At 45.2% G+C, this 21,712-nt stretch overlaps 1 protein-coding gene across 1 annotated transcript in view; it reads left to right on the forward strand.

Annotated features, from left to right (window-relative positions):
* Positions 1-13,989: 13,989 nt before the first annotated feature.
* Positions 13,990-21,712, forward strand: part of PLXNA4 (plexin A4) — a gene marked incomplete at both ends in the record, with an annotated part of 359,522 nt that continues 351,799 nt past the window's right edge. Inside the window, one exon of the mRNA XM_080932241.1 lies at positions 13,990-15,174. Within this exon, the coding sequence (XP_080788367.1) occupies positions 13,990-15,174 (1,185 nt within the window). The remainder of the gene's footprint in view (positions 15,175-21,712) is intronic.

A 21,712-nucleotide genomic window follows, 5' to 3' on the forward strand; every position in this document is an offset into this window, starting at 1 on the left:
ATGGCTCTCTTCTCACCTGAGAGAGAACAGAAGGGGGTTGGAAGAGGCATTGGGCTCTGAAAGTAGGTTAAGAGGAGGCTTGTACCTTGGAACCATGGTGATGGGGGTCACATGACTTGCCACATCAATGCATTCAGGATATACTTATACTTATTTCCCAAAGTGTTTATCATGAAATGGTGTTCTTAAAGATTATGATAGGTGTGAGGCAGCAAAGGGGTTCCTTAGTCTTGCAAGTTTGAGAAACCTTGGCTCACAAACCTTAAGGAACATTTATCATCTGAGTGCCCTCAGGACTTTGGATAAGCTAATGTACATTACAGTTTCCCAAGTCATTGAACAGCTTTTTAGGGCTGAGCTGTGAAGGGACTGTGGCTCTTCTTAGTATTATTTTAGGATCATGTGGACTGATAGAAAGACATTTTCCCCACTCCTTATGTGTTGAAAGATACCTGTCTGCATTTTCACTAATTTCCCTATCTGTATTCCCATAAAACAGCAACCACAGGAGTTATTTTAAAAGCAGGAACTTCACTGGAGGGAGAACCTCGATTATTGGAAATTAAAAACCACAATGCCCATGTTGAATTAAGATGGAAGACATTATGCTAAGTGAAGTATGTCAGATTCGAAAGGACAAATGCTCTCATCCCGTGTTCATAAAGTTCCTGGAGCAGCTGGGATCAATAGAGACACCAAGCAGAGTGGTGATTGGGACTTGTGGGGAGAGAAGTATGCCTGTGTCTAATGGGGAAAGTTGGAGTTGAAGATGAACGGGTTCTGCAAATGGGTGATGCTGTAGCTGAGCACCACACTGAAGGCCTTCAAGCCACACCCTCAAAAGTGGTTGAAATGGTTAGCTGGGTACTTCTGTCTTTTTTTTTTTTTTTTTTTTTAACATTTGATATTAAGTTTGCTTGGAAACTTACAAAGTGTACAGAAGAGCTTACATTTCTTTCTGATATAATGGGAGTTTTACTATTCTTATTTCACAAGATATAAGCATAAAATTCTAGGTTCCTAAGTAAAGCATTAGGGTAGGCATCACTTTCTTCCAGCCTAAAACACTTTGTGCAAAGACCACACTGTCAAGGAATCAACCCAGGTAAATGGCTCTTGACCTTCATGTGCTTTGGTAGTAATAGGTTCAAATGGCAGCCTCAGCTCATCTGGGTTACAGAGAGCCAGTTTCTTATCTACAAAACATGATGATGTTAGCATCATCCTCTTGGGAGCATTTACATGCTGTGCCTTCCACAGAAGTCAAGCTCTGGCCTTTGTAACCCATTCCTCCTAGATGATTCTCATAGGCACCATTGTGGGCACGATAGCCTCTTGAGACAACCTAGTCTTTGAGCTCTTGACTTTCTTAAACCCTATGATCTGTTCTTCCTCAGTCTTTTTCTACTCATCAAAATGACAGTACCATCCACTCAGATAGACACTCAAAGCCCTGGAGGGAAGATGAATGCCCTCCCCCTTTTCCCCTTTCACCTTCACAGTCCCCAGAAAGCATGTTGGAGCAACCATGCTTCATTTTCTTTCATGTCCTCTGGCTTAGGTCTGCCAACACTCCTTACTGAAACTCTACAGAGCTTCTTTTCCATGCAAGTCTTTCTTCACATTGCAGACAGGCCATCCCCTTGCTTCGGCCCTCTCAGGACTTCTCATTCTATTGGGGATAAACACAAAGTCCCTTTCATGGTTCGGCCCTTTAGTATCTGCTATCTTCTTCTTGGGGTTCACAGTTACACTTCCAGGCTTAGTCCTTGTCTCTGGTCCCTCAGCCATCTACTTTTTCCTTAGTGGGTTTTTGTTTTATTTTAATTTTTTCTTGGTCTTTATGATCACTTCTTCATTGGCATAGAAGGCTCTCCAAATCTGTCTGGCAGTTACTCCCTGGCTCTCAGTTCCTCTATGAGCCCTTTAGTGAGATTATACAGCCGATTGAGACTCTATGACCCTACTTATAGAATTTTGTCTATAGAAAATATCCCTGTTCCTTTTCCTTTTGTGTGTTAATATTATCAAAAACCAGCTATATTCATTTATTTTGTTTCCTCTTTAGCACACGTGCATGCACACACGTGTATATGGTGTTGGGAATGGAACCCAGAGGCTTATACACGCCAGGCAAGCACCCTACCATTAAACTGCATCTTTGCTTCTGTTTCTTATGTCATATGATGTCATATGTTTGATAGGATCAAAGGTCGTGTCTTACTCATGTTTCAGTCTTACAGAGCAGGTGACTGGCACACATGCAGGGCTGCACACGTCTTGAACAAATGTGTGAACAGACAGGATTGGTTTTACTTGATGGTTGACCTTGACATACTATCGCTCTCTCCTCAAAACTTGCACAACTGTAGCTCCTCATTAGGTTCCATGACGTGCAACCACTGATACCTGTCAACACAATGGCACTTCTAAAGATGTCACTGTGCTAATCTGTTCTCAGGTAGGAACTATACATTTTCACCAGGGCCTCATGAGACTCATTTCTCCTACTTTTGCTATATAGTCTCCAGTGATGACCCTGATGGCAACTTTGTACTTCAGGGGAAAATAAAATCAACAGAAGCACTAATATAGTGTGTTGGTCCGTTTGATGTCACCTTGACACAACTTAGAGTCCTTTGGGAAGATGGACTCTCAATGGAAAAAATGCCTCCAAAAGATTTGTTTGTGGGGCACTTTATTTATTAGTGGTTGACTTGAGAGGACCAGTGCATTGTGGATAATTCCACCCCTAAGCACATGTTGTATAAGGAAGCAGGCTTGGAGAGCCATGGAGATCAAACCAGTGAGCAACGCTCTTTCTCGGTCTCTGATTCAGTCCCTGCTTCCCCAACTCCCCTCGGTGACAGAGTGTGACCTAAGAGTTGTGAGCTGCTTTTAGTCATGGTGTTTGATCACAGCAATAGAAACCCAACTAAGACACATGGGAATTTAGTGAACCTTTCTGAGGCACAGTCCCCATCTACACAATAACCAGAATGGGCCGGGTAGGAACAGTGACATGCTTTTGGAATCATGTGTGTTCAGTGTTCTTGATTTACTTGAAGGCAAAATGTTACTCTCACGAGTGGTGGAGTCATGTTGTGGGTAGACTCTTGGACCATAAGTAAGATCAAGAACTGGCAGGAACCTTCTTCCTGTCTAGAAGATACTGTGTTTCTTTCCATGGTTGAAGTGATGTGTAGAGCAGACTCAGAAGAGCCACTGGAAATGCAGGCGGCCTCCTGGGCTTTGCGACAGTCTTGACTCTCTGCAGCTATCCTGCCTCTTGTGCTACCTCTATTGGCGCAGTTATGAGCAGATCTTGAGAGAGGGAACCAGACAGCAGCACCCAGTGTTATCAGATGCGCCTGGCCTTGCTTTGGGGCCATTTTAAATTCTGGGATTCTTGTCACCTCAACAAGGGGAAGGCACAGTCTATTCACAGGGTTACTGCATGAGGGGACCAGTATGCTGGGAGTCTTGGGAACTGGGTCTGGTCCTTGGAGATACAGGTTAACTTCAGAGATATGGAGTATGCTGGTCTTGTGATCATGGTGCCCGATAGAATGTCAGAGCTATTTGGACTGGGTTGGACATGCAGATTATGGTCTTAAAGCAGAGCAGCTGTAATGGTCACAGGAGATCCTCATGAGATCTGGCCTATTGATATCCCCCATCCCCACCCCAGTGCAGGGAGGCTCACGAGATCTTCATAATCCCACCCCTGGATTTATGTAAAAGCTAAGTGATTGTCTCAGGTGGGACTTCTCAATGGTGGGGCTGCCAATGAGTCACCAGTGCATCCTCGAGTAATGGCAGATAATTGAGCACAGATAGCATCTTTTCTCCAGTTTACCTGGGGTGCAGGTAAACTTCTGTCTTCTGTCTCCCCAGGAAGCATCATGCAACCCCAGTTTGAGTTTCCTGTTTGAATGAAAACAGGACAGGGGACAGGACAGGAGTTTCTGCTGCTTGCCTCATGGTGGCTCCATCAATACTGTGTCAGTGCAGGGGTTGGCAGGGGGCAAGCAGCTGAGGGTTAGGGAAATGTTAGAGATGCTGGAGAAATCACTAGATGTAGGTTTCAGTTGAAGATGCTGAGTCACATGCTTGTACCCACTGCACAGGGAGAGAGCTGGTGTCTGTCTTCCCGTCCTGTGGCTGGGGACAGTGTTTTAAAGCACGCATCAGTGCTTGGGAGTAAGGAGAGGGTGAGTCCAGAATGACTTCACAAGGAAGTGACACATCATGTTGGCGTTACTTAATCAATAAGAAGTGTTTTTAAAAGTCACTGTTGTCATGGTGATGGAAATGGCTTCCAAACTTTAGGAACCAGAATCTCCTGTTCTTTCTCCTCTGCACATTGCCAGGTAGTGGTAATGCCTCATGTTGAAACTTTGTTGCCTCCTTTCCGAATTTATTTAATTTCTTTTAGGGAGCAAATATAACTTTGTGCAGCTTCCGGCTGCAGTGGGGATTTCTGCCAGGATTTGAGGCACACAGCTGAAATATATTTTGTGTCTTATGAGCTTTGCCTCATCGTGAAATTAAATAGCACTAATTACACAACTGTAGACCAGCAAGGCAGACAACTGATCATTTCCTGATTTCCTCTAGGATTGAAAGAGGAAGGGATGGATGGAGCAAGGGGACAAGGAGGACACATGAGAGATCAGGCCAGCAGACTCTGGGGGACAGTAGAAGCGCCATCAACTGGCAAGGTGTGCCCCACTCAAGCCAAGTGCTCCTCCGTGGTACTACTGTTTGGTGGGGCTTTTGATTCTTTGCATGAAGACTGTTGGGGCTGGAAGGCCACTGGCTGCTAGACTCTGATACAGGCGACAGTGACAGAGACTGTGGCAGTTTCAGAGGTGGGAACTGGAGAGATTCTCAAGCACCAGGACCCAAGAACATGAACCCTCAGTTTTGAGTTCCTAAAGCCCTGCATTCATTTTTATTGCTTCCAAACCTGACAACATTCTTGAATTATGAAGTCTAGTTAAGAGTCTGTGATGTAGCTTGGTGGCAGAGAGATTGATGAGCACATAGAAATCACTGTGCACAATACACACGCACACACACACACACACACACACACTCACACACTCATAGACATATACTCACTCACACACACATACACTCACACACACTCATACACATACACTCACTCACACACAAACATTCACACTCACACACATATACACACACTCACACACACACACTCACACACACACATACACACTCACTTACACATACACACTCACTCACACATACACTCACACACACACACACTCACTCACACACACACACTCACACTCACACACACTCACACATACACATACTCACAAACACACACATTCACACATATACACACACTCAAACATATACACTCAAACACACACTCATACCAAACACACACACACATGCTCACACACTTACACACTCACACACACACACACACACACACACAGAGTCTAGTTGGAAATGTATCTGAGTTCAGAGAGATGGCAAACTGCTATGCCAACATCTAATTTAAAAAACAAACAAACAAACAAACAATAAAAAACCAAAACTAAAAACCTTCTATATTCCTTAGTGGTTGTTCCCAAATGCTAGGCCCAGTAAAGCAGTGCGTGCTTGCAGGAAATGCTAGCCCTTCTTCAGTGATCTGCAGTCTAACATGGAGAAATACATAGCTGTTTGAGATGCACTCTCCAATCTGTAATCTACTCTGAGGAGTATATATTTTTTCTTTCTACCTGCAATTTCCACTTCCTGTTCTGGGCTTCTAGAAACAAGGCCCATGAGTTGTTCCTTTGTAGCATTTGTTTCCTGGATAACTCTATTTACAAGCAGGTGTGCAGAGGGTGTCTGCAGTGGACCTACAAGCCAGCCAGGCTGAGTGTGTTAGTTTGCCTTGCTTATAGCCAAGTCCTGATCTTTACTACCCCCTTCGTTGCCATCTCTAAAGTGAGTGTCCCATGGATAAAGGGAGAAAAGACACAGTACAGTCAGTATCCCTGGGGTGTGATGGGCGTCATGTGGAAGCAACTTCACACTCAAGAGAAGGTCATAGTGCTTTTCGTTAACAGTCACCACTGTATACCCAGAACCCAGGAAAAGTGGAGGATGCTCAGTCTGCCTGCTTCCCACCCCTGCTGCACTCTTCCCTCGGCTGCTATTCCCTGGAACAGTGAGAGACATAAACTTCATCATAAAGGAAGGGCAGGGGACAGGTACAAAGAAGGAAGAGTCATGGAGAGCCAGGCACAGACTGAGGGTGCCAACCAGGCAACAGTTTGGATACCCAGGAAAATCTGCAGCAAGCTCAGTTCTCATGGTATTATGTGGTGGGCCATTGACTCCCTTCCTCTCTCCCTCTCTCCTAACCTTTCTTCTTTCATTTTCTTCTCCCTCCCTCCCCTTCCTCTCCTCTCTTGTCCTGTGCATGTGATTTAGGACTTGCATGACTGAGTGTTTTCATCCAGAAAGAAGGCCCACAGGACGCTCGAGCCTCAGACTCACAGCCCAGCTGGTTTTGGTTGTTTTGAGCCACATCTAATGGTCTTCTGCTAGGTGACAACTCATTCTGAAGATCCTCGTCTCCCCTCACAGTCAGGGGAAGAGGCTGGATGTGTTTGGCTCATAGACATCCATGTCTTCTCTCTCTCTCAATCCTTAGGGCTGGATTCACTGACAGGGCTATAGAAAATGTTACCACGGACAGAGCTTCTAGCTTCCGGGCCCCAGTGCTTGCACCAGAGGGTGAGTTGTCCATGCAGGGAGGGACTAGAGACAGCCTAACCTCGAGGCACAATACTGTCTGCAGGGCTAAAGGTGGTGGTGGAGCCCCTGGCTTCTAATAATGGCTGAGGAAGTGGAGTTCTGCACAACTTCTCCAGGGGACAACTGCAGGCTCCTCTAGGAGACCCTCAGGCACTGAAGAGCATGGTCATCCTGTCTTGCTCTAGGGAAGCTTCCCCTTGTTTCCAGCTCACGATGCTTCCTATGGCATATGTTAAATTAGCAGCCTCTTGCCAGGAAAAGCAAAGTCATCAGGTGAATGAGTGCATGAATGCTGGCTTCTAGCAACTGTCTACTGTGCTGTTTCTCCCAGTGCAGCCTTCTGGGGCCCTGTTTCTTTTCCTTCACAGGGACTTCCCTGGACATCTTGACTGAGTAGGGACAGGTCTAATGAGTAGGCTCAAGGTGATTTGTGACGATATTCCAGCTGTGGACTTCAGATCTCCTTCTAAATCATGTATGGAAGAGGTAGCTTCTCAGATGCATTTGCACTCACGTTTTAAAAGGACAAAATAGAGTACGTTAAGTATTTATAATCCCTGGAATAGGTAGGGAAAACTAACTTTGTCAATCCAGATATTTTTTGACCTTGCTGGCATAGCACTGAGATTTACGTTGAATTTTATCCATAATTGATACCAGCTGCTATCTCATAGACTCTGCTAGGAAAGAGTCATCCATTTCTTCCTTCTTTCCTTCATCCTCAAGCATTTATTACATACTTCCTGTGTCTTGGGATCTAGGCTTAAAACCAGAGATATTCAGTGATTAAAAAAACATGGCCTTTATTATTTAAAACACTTACTACATTTATTTATTTATTGTGTGGGTAACAAAGTCGTCTCTGTGTGGAGACCAGAGGACAATTTGCCAGCATCTATTCTGTCCCACCAGGTGGGACCTAGAGACTGAACTGGGGTCATCAGACTTGGTGCCAGACACTTAACCTGGTAAGCCATTTTGCCAGTCCATGATCCTATTCTTAAGAGACTCGGGATATTAGAGACGACAACAAGAAGGGATGAATTTAACAATCTATTATCTGTAAATCTCTGGTGGGCACTGGTTCCTGTACTAACACACGACCAGGGCATCTTTGAGTCTTCCAGGGGTCAGAGAAGGCTTCATTTGAGAAATGAATGAAATTCCAAATGCTAAAGCCATGGACAGGTGGAGTTGTGTGGGGTACAGCCTGGACTTACGGGGAGAAGCATGTGGTTGTGAAAGTCTGTGAGCTCATGCTCACCCCAATTCTTACTTGGGATATTCATTGCACTTGAATGAGCTGGGGACACATCAATTTCTGAAGCTCGCTACTTAACCCCACTGAAGAAGAGTCTGGTAGAGAGGATGTAGCAGTAGACACTTCTAGATTTCCCTCTGTGTGGCTTAGGGTTTGCCCTGGTTAGTTTCGTCAACGAGGACATGAGCTACATTCATTTGGGATGAGGAACTCTCAACAAAGATGGTGCTCCCACCTCATTGGCCTGTGTGCCAACCTGTAGGGTGTTTTACTGGTTAAAGATTGAGGTGGGAGTGCCCACTGTGGCCAGTAGCACCCATGGGCAGGTGGTGCTGGCTTCTATAAGGAAGTGAACTGAGCAGGCTATGCCTTTGCAAACCAGTAAGCAGCACTCCTCCATGGCACCTGCATTCGTCTCTGTCTGGTCCCTGCTCTATTAAAGTTTCTGTCCTTACTTCCCTCTGACAGACTGAGATGTGGAGACATAAACTGAAATAATGCCCCCCTCTAACTTGCATATGGTCATGGTGATTTATCTCAGTAATAGAAAACATGATTCTTTCATTAGTGACTCCAGAAAAGCGAACGTGAACTAGCTTTTGGAAAGGGGAAAGCCTGTGGCTCATGAGTACGGGTGGAGCAGGTACTCAGCTGGTGCCATGCACACCACCTAACATCTATACCCTGAGCTGGGACCTGGGCATCTCTGCTCACTTCTGTTCTCCGTGGCTTCATTCTTTGAGGATCTTCTTTATACTTGTGCCCTTGGGTAGCTCCAGCAATCCTTGGCCCACATTGAATGGTAGCCCAACAGAGTCATGGGTGAACAATGAAGTCAAAACTCGGCAATGTGTGTGAAGATGACTTGTAAATTCTGGAGGAATTTGTGAGCTAATTGCTATTTTAAACTGCTCTATAATAACTTTCTTTCTGCCACTCAGGAATCTGAGAGGATGGTAGCACTCATGAAAATTAGTTTGAGCTCTTCAAAACTTGCCATATAAAACAAAGGCAGTCCCAACTGCTTTAATCAAAATGATGATCAGCTTCTAAAAATGAGTTCCATCTCCCCTGAGACCACTCAGAGCTAAAGGATGATTTCACAATGAGGAGGTGGCAGTGTGTTTGGGTTTGATTTGGTCTGTGGGGTGGGTGACCTATGGTCCCTTCACCCACCCTGCCTGGTTCAGGAAACACTTCAGAATCTTTTGAAATGATTTGAGTTTGTAAATGGAAGAATAAAGGTTGGTGCTTTTTAAATTTAAAATTATTTTAAAAATCAGCTAAATGTCTTTTTGAATGAGAGTAATTAGAAGTATCAGAAGGTTCTTTCTGGACCAATATTTTTAGATCAGGATTAGGGCATTCTTGGAGTAAAGACTCCATTTACATGAGTTGATATCCTGGGAGAAACACCTTCATCCTCGGGAAGATCCAGTTTTGCAGTCCTGTGAGGTCAGGATGACCTTAGGTGACCCTAAAATGTTTCTGTTGGCTCTGCCCATCTGTGTGTGGGTCCTGAGCTAGGGTGGGAAAATTGGCATTGGCCAGACCCACAGTGTGGTCTTTAGTGAGTTCAGCTGGTACCCACATGCTTGTTCATACCATGTCCTCTTCCTTTTCTCTTGTTTCTTGTTTCCTAATCAATCCTTTTTCTTGGGGAGAGAGAGAGACAGAGAGACAGACAGAGAGAGAGAGAGAGAGAGAGAGAGAGAGAGAGAGAGAGAGAGAGAGAGAGGCTGTTCATTCCCAGCACATGTCATTATTTCTTGTGAGCTCCCCTGTTCCTCTAGGAGCCGTAATTTCACCATCCCCACATAGAAGTGATAAGTATTTGAGATGCATAACTGTGCCTCATTTTGGTGCCTAATAGATGGTGAATGAGCTCTGGACCCTTCCTGACCAGTAAAGTCATGATTATAACTCCCCTTGTCTTGCCTGGCACTGACTGGGGATCTGTAGATTGGCCGTGGGTCTGCGAAAGTATATAGTAAGATGGGCCAAGTGGCTGGCACGTGGCATGCTCTGATACAGGGTCTTCTGAAAGTCCCCTCCCTAAGGGCTTGTGGCTGTGCCCCAACCTGCCTTTGCCTGTCTGTAGTGAGCATACCAGCCCCTCTGGAATTTGGCTGTTGGCAGAGCTGCAATAAGAGCCCTGTTAGCCAGCAGAGCATATGGTGCCCGAATAGCTGTCACTTTCAAAGGCTGGGGAGCAGATGTTGGAACAGGTTTAGATAAAGCCAGAGGAGGCCAACTGTGATAGAAAGAACACTGGGGAATCGGTGGTCTGAACTCCCTCACTACCACCCTTTATTCATGTTTCATTGATTGATTGTGTGTGTGTGTACATGTTGGGGTGCTCATATATGTGCTATTTCCGTTTGTACATGTAGAGGTTAGAGGTCAACCTCATGTATCTTGCCTTGGGTACTGTCTACTTTGTTTTTTGAGATGTAGTCTCTCACTAGCCTAGAACTCATTGAGTCTATTAGGCTGGCTGGTAATGGGGTCCCAGGGATCTGTGTGTCTGGCTCCCCAGGACTGGGGTTATAAACATATACCAGCATGCCCAGCCCTTTAACATGCTTTTTAGGGATCAAATTCAAGTTCTCATGTTTGCATGATAAGCCCTTTACCAACTGAGCTCTCCTCCTAACCTTTGTCTCCATCTTTTATCCCACTTGACCTTCTGTGATTTCATCTGAACCCTTTCCCTATCACCTTCATTATCTCTAAAGTTAGGGGCTTGAGTACCATTTAACCAGAGTACCTAGTTCAAAAAAATATCTAGGATCTTTGCTGGTTTTCAGATTTGGAAAGACAATTTGAGAGGAACTATCTTGACTCCTCATGACTTGTCCTGAAAAAAAAGTCATTTTAACCAGTAGGTACCAACCCCTTATTATAATCCTTGCCTTTCTAACCCAATTTCATTAACATTCATTATTAAGAACAATAGCAGCACCTACTGTGTGAAGAACTGAGTCCTTGTGTCAAGTGCTCACCAATATTTTAGTATTATCACATGTACATCTACCACTACATGTATCGCTGTGCCCGTTAACAGGTGTCATCTCCCGTGTAGTTCCATGTGGGTCACAGAAACTCCCATTTTTCCCTGGGTTTGGTAGGTGATATCCTGGGACCTCTGTGCATGGGACTCATATGAATTAAACAGGAACACCAAGGGTTCTATATTCTGGGTTCTGTGATGAGACATTTCTAGAAAGCATATGACTTTGAAGTGTTATAGCCCCGGATCCCACCCCTAACTCTGCCTCTCACTGGTCATATATGATTGAAAAACTAGCTACCTCATCTGCAGAAAAGGGAAAACCATCCTACTCCAGGGACAGCCATGATAACCATACGAGCTAATACAGAGGAAAGCATTTCCCTTGCATGGGGCCTGGAGCATAGCCAATCCTGCACACGTGCTGCTATTTCTCTCTGCTTCTGGCCTCTCTGCCAGTCAAGAAATGGTTGTTGTGCCTCCACTGCATGCTGGCCAGGACTCTGGTCACATGGATGCACTAGTGGTTAAGACAGAAAATGGCTCCTGGATCTCATAGACCCTCAGCTCTAACTTTCCTCCAGTGAAGAGGGAGGGCTTTTATAGAGGGCATGGAGGTGCCTCTCTAAGAGACTTCTCCGTGTTTTACTTAAGTTTGTTCTCTTTCCCCATCTCTGTGCATCTTAGTCTTGATTTCTCAGCAATTCTCTCTTCTGCCATACCTTCTTTCTGAAGCTTGAGCTGTGTTCTCCAAGCTGTGGCTTCCTCGTCCACACCCTGGTTGGATACTTCTATTTTGGCTACTCTCCCAAGAAGGCTCTTTTCGTCTAGCTTTGCCTATCCTCTCCAAGTTTGTGGTTTGACTCAAACTCGACTCCCTGACAAGGTTTCTGATAGCCTGCTCCCTGTTCCCTCTCCTCAAGTAAGAATTCCCAAAGTCACACCAGTTCACACCTCATCCCATGCAGTAGGTCAGGTTCTTTCTAGTGCTTTCACCTGGCTTGACAGGAAGCTGACAGCCCGGCACAGAAGTTCTAAAATATCTTGCCTTTGTTGTATATACTCCGAGTATATGTTTGGGATGTGTGAGTAAATATATGAAGGCCCTTAGTTTACAGGACTTCTGTAAGGGCCTTCTTTCTCTAATGTCTTGCTGAGGTGTTTATTCCTTAGGATTTTGGCTGACAATATAAAGTCTTTATTATTGTTGTTATTATTATTTATTATTTCTTTCCCCCTCTTCTCTGGTGTCTGGCTGGCTTGTACTTTCTTCCTGCTCTGGTGATTTTTTTTACTTCAACAATTTATCTCATCCCATACGCTCATTGTTTTAGGAGCTTGGGAGAACGAAAAATCCCACAGAGTGGAGATGAGCCTAAATAAGATATTGGCTATCCTGGCCCTATCCAATCTGGAAGAAATGGGGTGCTGAAACTCATGCAGAAAGTGCACTGAATAGAAGGAAAGGAAACTTCTAGGATGGATGGTCATTTTGTCCCCTAGAGATGATTTGTTTGTTTCTTTATTGTCAGATGGTTTCTGAATTATCTTTTTTTCTCCTTTCAAAGAAAAATGTAGGAGGCAGGGGAGGTTCCACTACAAGAGACAGAGGAGTGTCAGCATTGGAGGCCATCAAGATGTACCTCATTAAAATGATGGAAGAGCTCATAGCTGGGTCATGTATCCAGTGTGTGCTGGGGGCCGATGAAGATGGAAGGGATGGGGATGTCGGTCATGTATCCAGTGTGTGCTGGGGGCTGATGAAGATAGCTGGGTCATGTATCCAGTGTGTGCTGGCGACCGATGAAGATGGAAGGGATGGGGATGTCGGCTTTTATTTTAACCTCACTGTACCATCGGGTAGAGGAAATAGGAAGGACAAAGAGGGTCTAGGACAGCAGCTGTAGTGGGTGCCTCACAGAAGGTGTCAGCCTTAGCCATTCTGTGTGCATAAAAGGAAGTGCAGTCCAGCTCTTGCTGTGAGAGGCTGAGATCAAATGAGAAAGGATCAAATAAAGACCTACTATGGACTACTTACACAGCTCTTCCCAGTATTGGTGGTACAAGCCACAAATGTCTCATATACTGATGTTCTTTAAGTGTAAAATGTTGTATAAAATGATCACATGCTTCTGTTGTTAGCAGTTAAAGTTCTGGCAGGTAATAATATGTATAAATTTTGTATTTTGAGTAGAAGGTAATGAGTCTTCTTAAAAGACTGCTTTCTTTAAGGGGTAGTGCTGTATTTTTGAGTTAAAAAAGAGTGAGATCACTGTTACCATTTCTTAGGCCTAAAGAGTGGGCAGGAGATGGTCCATAGCCAGTGGAGACAAAGAACTTAAAAGACCCCAGTACAGATGGCTCATCCCTCTAGCCTATGAGTGCTGCTCACTTTGATCACTAACTTGGGACCAATAGCAGAGAACCCACTAATGCAGAGTCCGTGTGTGTCAACTTTGTATGTACAGAAAAGTATAGATCTTAAATCTAGAAGGTCAGTTGGAAGATACTCACCATGAACTAGTTGCTAAGATGAAATGAGACAGTATCTAGAGGTATTGGCCAGGGATTGATGCAAAGCCAGATACTCAGCAGGCAATGTTGCTTCCTATTAGCAACACCACTACCATCCTCACCATCACTATCACCATGACAATTATCACCTTCATTATTACTGATAAGGTGTATTAAGGCTGCCAGTTACCAACTCACTCACCTAAGCTGGCCTCTGGCTATCCCAGGGCAGGTCAGTACCATGTATATACCAAATTCAAGCAGTTCTGAAGGCACCACAAAGCCCTGTCATGGATCACTCACAGTTAAATCTTTTTTTCTTTACTAGGGGAGACGACCCTGCTGAGTCCTGGCCCCCCGAAGGGAAGATTGTATTGGAGTGCTGCTGTGTCTGAGAGGACCAGTGTCTGAGATGAAAGCCATGCCCTGGAACTGGACTTGCCTGCTCTCCCACCTGCTGGTGGTAGGGATGGGTTCCTCTACTTTGCTTCCACATCAGCCACCCAAGCTGTCTCAGAAGCCCTCTTTTGTCACATTTCGAGGGGAGCCTACTGAGGGTTTCAACCACCTTGTGGTGGATGAGAGGACAGGGCACATTTATTTGGGGGCTGTCAACAGGATCTACAAGCTCTCTAGTGACCTCAAGGTCTTGGTGACTCATCAGACAGGACCAGACGAGGACAACCCCAAGTGTTACCCACCTCGGATCGTTCAGACCTGCAATGAGCCCCTGGCCAGCACTAATAATGTCAACAAGATGCTGCTTATAGACTACAAAGAAAACAGGCTGATTGCATGTGGGAGCCTGTACCAGGGCATCTGCAAGCTCCTGAGGCTAGAGGACCTCTTCAAGTTGGGAGAGCCCTTTCACAAGAAGGAGCATTACCTCTCGGGAGTTAACGAGAGTGGTTCAGTCTTTGGGGTGATCGTTTCCTACAGCAACTTTGATGATAAACTCTTTATTGCCACGGCAGTAGATGGAAAACCTGAATATTTTCCTACCATCTCCAGCAGGAAGCTGACTAAGAACTCTGAGGCAGATGGCATGTTTGCTTATGTTTTCCATGATGAATTTGTGGCCTCTATGATTAAGATCCCTTCAGACACCTTCACGGTTATCCCTGACTTTGACATCTACTATGTCTATGGTTTCAGCAGTGGCAATTTTGTCTACTTCTTGACCCTTCAGCCAGAGATGGTATCTCCCCCAGGTTCCACGACAAAGGAGCAGGTGTACACCTCAAAGCTTGTGAGGCTTTGCAAAGAGGACACAGCCTTCAACTCCTACGTAGAGGTGCCCATTGGTTGTGAGCGCAATGGGGTGGAGTATCGCTTGTTACAGGCCGCCTACCTGTCCAAAGCTGGTGCAGTGCTTGGCCAGACCCTGAGAGTTCACCCAGATGATGACCTCCTCTTCACTGTCTTCTCCAAGGGCCAGAAGCGGAAGATGAAATCTCTGGATGAGTCTGCCCTGTGCATCTTCATCTTGAAGCAGATCAATGATCGCATTAAGGACCGCCTGCAGTCCTGTTATAGGGGTGAGGGAACACTAGACCTGGCCTGGCTCAAGGTGAAGGACATCCCTTGCAGCAGTGCGGTAAGTAAGGAGGGTTCTTATGGGTCTGGACAGTGGTCGATAAGGACCCCAGATTTTGTAGTTTCTACGGGGTTTCAATGGGTCTTCATTTTGGGTCTCATTAATTTGGTCTATCACCAGCTAAGCAACTTTAGTCTGAAGTCATCAGCTAGAGCTAAAATGTTTATTTTTTGTTGGCCTGTCATTCTGGTCTCTTATTGTTGGTTATGAGAAACAGGGCTATGAGTGGATGAAAACATGTAAAGTTGATGTTTTTTGTAATTTGGCCTGGTGGAGCAGCTTAGAGTAAAATGATGGGAGATTCAGATAAGGCAAGTGCTTTAACATGGGAAGTCATTCTGCATTTGAAATAGACATGGGATTTTAGAGAATTCTGGTTTTATTTTATCCCCTTGCATGTCTCTTAAAATGGCAAATGAGAGTAAAGGGGAGATAGAAAGAGATCATCCATATGTATAAGGCATATGCTGTGTTCATAGTGCCATGGAAAAGAGATCTTTCTGGGGTTTCTATTGCTGGGATAAAGACCACAACTAAAAGCAACTTGGGGAGAAAAGGGTTTGTTTCAGCCTATAGGTCATAGTCTTTCAGGAAGGGAAGAATCCTGGAGCCACTTATTTTGGGTGGTAGATTATATAGTCAAGAGGATCTGTAGGGATGTTATGAACTTTGGGGACTCTGCAGTGTTCCTAAATGTAGGCAGTCAGTGATAAACCACATTTGTGCTGTGCAGTATGCAAGTTTATTGAACACTTAAACTCAGGTCAGTAGAAGATGAGTATAGAAAAACCCTCATACTTCTAGTGGAATGACAAGTTTGGACCACCGATTGGGAGCAGAAATGTATTTGACGTAGTTTTAGAGGTTCCCATAGTCTACAACCAAGTATGTACATTTGTTGAGGTCTTACTTGCTGTATGGTATATGACAGGAGGGTGAAGGCAAGGCAGGAGAGAGACAGAGCTGACTCATCTCATCCTTAACCCACTCCCACAATGAAAGAAACACTCCAAGCCAGGAGCGGTGGCACATGTGCTTAATTCCAGAATTTAGGAGGCAGAGAGAGGTGGGTCAAAGTGAATTTGAGAGCCCAGACTAGTCTACATAGCGAGTTCCAGGACAGCCAGGGATATGAAGAAAAACCATGTCTTGACAAACAATAGCAAAATACAATAACAATCAATGAACCCACTCATTAACCATCTCTTAACTATCTTACGTTGCAGTAAGATATTTAATATTATTAGTTATTAAAATATATATTAAAAATAAATCTGGTTTATCTCTTTATCGACCCCCAGCAGTCTCATTCTGCAGGCACCGCTTCTAGTATGGAGTCAGGCGCATGGAGTCTGTCACTCGCTCCGCAGGCCATACTCTGCACAGTTCCCTTCCCTGCCGGTTCATTCTGCCTGTCCTACTGCCTCGGTCCTGGCGGAATTACCGTCCCGGCGTGCTTCTTTACCCCATCACCCAACACTAACGTGACTCTAAGGCTCGATAGCTTTCCATACAGGTTTATATATTCAATTCTCAATCCACAAACCCTCTGTAGAATAAGATTGTATTCAAAGGACAAAGATACAAACTGCCCTTCCATATAAGATAAAAGACCTATAAAATCCTTAAAATATTTATATCTACCTAAGGCCAATTAACTCCACTCGGATCCAGCTTATTCTTCTTGAGCTCCATCTTGACCCCTTCTTCTTCCTCTCCTTCTCCTTCTTCTCCTCTGACCCTCTCTTTCCACCTTCCGTTCCCCTGCCCAATCACCAGCTCTCCCCCTTTATTTTTACAAATTTAAATGGGAAGAAGGTTCTGATGAAGTCACCTGAGTATGTGACTAGGCATTCCTTCTTGGGGAAGTGGAATTGACATCAAAATTCAAATGGCTGCAGGACAATCCACAACATTCCTACCTCTTCTTTTATTTTCCTATGTATTCTGGGAGAGTGTGTAGACTTAGTGTGTGTGTAGATCATAAGGTTGATAGGGGAAATTATTCTCAGTCACCCTTCCAACTTATTCCCTGAGAGTAGAGTCTTTCAGTCAAACACAGAGCTCAGCAATATGGCTAGTTTTGCTAGACAGCTTGCTTAGGAGACTTTTCCATCTCCCCTTAAAGGCTGGAATTATAGGTAGGCTGCTACACCTGCCAAGTGTGTACATGGGATTCTGTAAACTCCAAACTCAGGATTCATACCTATATAAGTGCTTTAACCACGTAGCTCCTCAACAGACCCATTATCCAGGAATCTCTTGATATTGTTAAAATGCAGTCAAATTTAAATTTGCATTTGGGCAGGGAGAACTTCAACCCATAGTGTCTTCTTTGAATATCTACTTTATATTTGAGTACTCTGACACACTTGAATACATTGCATTAAATATCTCTACCAATACCTTTACATGCACTTCTGTGCATACATTGCTTATGCCAGAAAATGGTGTGGTTATCTGATCACCAAACAGATAGTTCTTTTGAGATCAGAGGGTTTTGGAATCCCTCACAGTTTTCTTTAGAAAATTTGCTTGACAATTGTTTTTGGCTTTGCTTTTGGGAGCAACAGCATCTGCAGGGGTCCACTTTGTGAACAGGTATCTATCCTGTTTTTGCTCCTGCTGTAACAGAAAAGCCAAGTTCACCCCAGAGGCCCACAGAGCAGCAGGCCCTAACACTGCATGGTATCCTTGGAGAGAACAGAGGGAGCACAGCTTTGCGAGGCAGACCAATGCCAGGACTGGAGTAATGGAGCCAGATAACAAGCTTTTGATTTTTTTTTCTTTTGGCTTTAATTAGCCCTTTCAAGTTAGAGGCGAGTTCAGAGCTGAGAATAGGGAGGGGGAGGCCAGAAACTGCACAGGGCTAGGGCTGTCTCCCAGCCAGTCCTAAAAAGACCAGGCCAGCTTTTAATACACAGTATCAGTTTCCTTTGATTTGGTTGATACCCATGTTCCTTTGCACAGGCTCTCTTGTTACAGTTCATTTGGGCTCAGCTCAGACCACACATGTTCCATACGGCACAATGTCAGCATCAGCCAGATGGTACTGCCACACTGTCCTCAGTGTCAGCTATGTTGGCATCTGGCTTTCCTGTGGCCTGTCCCCAGTGCTGTTGTTTCTTCTAGTCTAGAGACAGAGAATGGACAATGTGAACTCTGGAATCTTCTTTTGGCTCTGAATCTGGGGCTTCCTCTGCGTCTGTAAAGTGGGAACCGAGTCTCAGACAGTGTCTTAGTTAGGGGTTTCTATTATTGTGATAAACAACATAATCAGAAGTTAGTTGGAGAGAAAGGGGTTATTCAAACTCACAGTTCCGTATCGTAGTCCATCACTAAGGGAAGCCAAGGTGGAAGCTGGAGGCAGGATCTGATGCAGAGGCCATGGAGGAATGCAGATGACTGGCTTGCTCCTTATGGCTTGCTTAGATAACTTTTGTGTAGCACCCAGGACCACTAGTCTAGAAGTGGTACTTTCCACAGTGGGGCGGGTCCTCCCTTATCAATCATAAACAAAGGCGATGCCCACAGGCAAACCTTATGGAGGCTTTACTCTGTTGAGAGTTCTTCAATCCAGCTCGTGTCAAGCTTACATAAAATTTACCATTACAGCTGGATTTGTCCCATGGGTTGCTGCTACTGGAAGTAGTCAAAGGAGGTTACAACTTTAAGAAGTTAACTTTTTAGGGTGGGAGATGGGGAATACCTGTGGGTTTTATTATAGTTATAACATTTAGAGCTAATGAAGGGGCTATGATCAGAGATTTGTTTTGGTTACACATTTTATCCTAATTCTGTAAGCTAGAATGCTTATCAGAAGATATTTATTGAGCTTATATGGCCTCTTCCATTTCCCGAGACCTATATTTCTTTCCCTGAACTCAGAGCTGAAAGTAGTCTGACCCTAGGTCACTTGGTTACCTCCTGAATCCAGAGCCTTCCGACTGAGACTGTCAGAGAGTGCAGTGGTACTTCTGCTCCCCATGGGCCTGAAGGCTGGCTGTGTTCATGTCAGAGAGAAGGCCGGGAACAGCTTGAAGCCTCCTGTGACTGAGCATCTCTGAGTATAGAGACATCAGAAACTGTCAGTCCCTGCTCTATGTTGGGTGTGGACACCGTGGGAGCTGGTAAGGTGTCTTTAGGTGTTTGGGGGGGGATAGGATCAGCCCCCAACTTTGCTTTTTGAGACTTTCTTTTCCTGGGTCTCGGTCTTCTCTAATCCAAATGGAAAAGGCATCCAATAATGAAGGCAGGGGAGCTTGCATATTGCTCAGAGGATCTCATGAAAGCCTAGGCATACGAGACCTGCAATGATCTGATAGGTCTTAGGCTGTGCTGGGACTCAAGGGCCTGAAGAATAACCTGAGGCCAATCCGTTAGGAAGGCACCTAAGAAGGCTAATCAGTCTGGAATTTCTATTCCTGTAGCTTCTCACTATTGGCTCAGGCCCTGGCCCCGTTTGTAGCCTACTTCAAAGGCTCCCTGCAACTCTCTGTCTATGGATGGAGCACATACCTCTAAGGCTATGGGACCCATATGGAATAGGCTGCCCGCTCTGGGGAGTGCACTGTAGTGAGCTAAGGGTCTGTGTCCTTCATGAGTCTAGGGGCTGTCCTGAACTTGGATCCCTACATTACTCTTCCTTTTCAACTTGCTGGGTTCCTTCACAGAGCCAAGATCTCCGGCTCCAAGTAAGCTGATCAGTAGAGAAACATCTTAAATCCTGGGAATGTTTTAGGCTGCTAGGCAATAGAGTGGCCAAGATCAAGGAAAGACCTCAGTCTCCAGGAATGTGGAAGGGAAGCCGATCACTACAGCCTGTAGATGGGACAAAGGTTGTAGTCAAGGGAGTGTCTGCCACTCCATTTCCTGAAGTCTGAGTTTGAAACCAGCTAAGAAGCATCAGGCAGCACTAGTCTAGGGCCGATAATGGGAGACAGACACAGAGTGGATACAAATCACTTCCTCTTCCCTGTGAGCTTTGACCTCAGAGTGACCTTTTGCTAGAAAAAGCTAGGTCCATGGGGCAGGGACTCTTGTTTTGAACCATCATCAGTCACCTGTCAGGCTCTCATAACTGGGAGTAGAGAGTGAGGGCCATCACACCGTTGTACAGCCCTGCTCTGACAGTGTGCAAGGTGCTTCGTGTTTCCAGAGCCCTATAGAAAAGCAGAATAGTCAGGCTCCAAGCCCCAAGGGGATAAAGGGACAAAGGGCCAAGCACTTACCTCAATACCATGTAATTAGCAGTCTAGAACATACCGTGTGTCTAAATTCTAAACCCACTACTTCCCCCATGCCATGTCTCAGTAGAACCTGTCTGCATAGGCAAGGTTCCTATGCAAGGACCATCTAGACAGAATAGGTAATGAGTGGTCCCAGACACTGAGAATCAGGTACAAAGGGGGTTCTCTAAGTTAAGGCAGCCTGGAAACATCTCCTAAGGTTCCAGAGGCCTGTCCAGAAAAATTATGGCTGGGCTAAGGGGCCATATGGCTTGAAGGTTTACCCACTGGCCTTGCCTGCCCCGTGAGTGTCCCAGAGATACAATAACTAGCTTCATTTTTATTTCCTGCCCAACAGCATACATCACTGATATAAAGGAGAACCCTGTCCCTACATGCTATGTGACTCATTTGTTTCCCAAACACAGCAGGTGGTAGTCCCAGGAAGTAGGCAGGGTCATCCCCTTGGAATCAGGCTGGCCTTGTGTCCCAGCATAGCTGGTCACTCAGGTTTGCCTGGCGCCTGAGATCCTGAACTCCATGAAAACGGGCATCCGGAATAGCCAGGCAGCTATCCCAGGCCAGTCTCAGCGGCTGTGCTTGGGCTGTTTTCGTTTCTCTGTCAGCAGGAAGCTGGGCTCTGATTACATGGGGTTGTTTCCTGTTATGGTGAGAGGCAAGAGTTCCTCTCTTTGCTTGGCACACACACTCCCTTGGTCCAGGAACTCCTCCTCTTCCTCACCCTGCCTCCTTTCTTATTCCAATCAATCTTGCCAACACTACAGACCACTGAAAAAGTTCAAGGAGTACCACATTTGTGTCCCAGTAGGTACCCATATTGCAAGTCCTTTAAGTACACAATTTTCTTATTTAAAATTCAGATGTCTGTTATAAGACCACCCCAAGACAAAGGTTTCTCTGTCTCCCCCAGTGTAGCTCCCGTACTAGGTGTCCAGGTCTAAAGCTACTCATCTATCTTAGCCTTGATCAGCAAGGTTTGCGTAGAAGTTCCATCTGAATCTTTTGCAGTCATGTGATGATGACCAAGTCCTAGGGGCATGAGCTAGGTCTGGTAGGAGGAAGTTCAAGGTTGGCTTAATGCGTTCTCTCAGGATGCCACTTGGGAGGCCAGCAGGTTAATGTGGTGTGTGTGTGTGTGTGTGTGTGTGTGTGTGTGTTTTGGGGGGTGTTGGGGGGGGTGTTGACTGTAGAAACCAAGAACCATAAATACCAAATTTTAATATAGGCACATTCAAGAGACTCAGTCTGTAAGTTTCTGAGCTATGACTTGAGGCCATGGACCCTCAGCA

This window comes from Micromys minutus, assembly GCF_963924665.1.
Source record: "Micromys minutus genome assembly, chromosome: 18".
Lineage (NCBI taxonomy): Eukaryota > Metazoa > Chordata > Mammalia > Rodentia > Muridae > Micromys > Micromys minutus.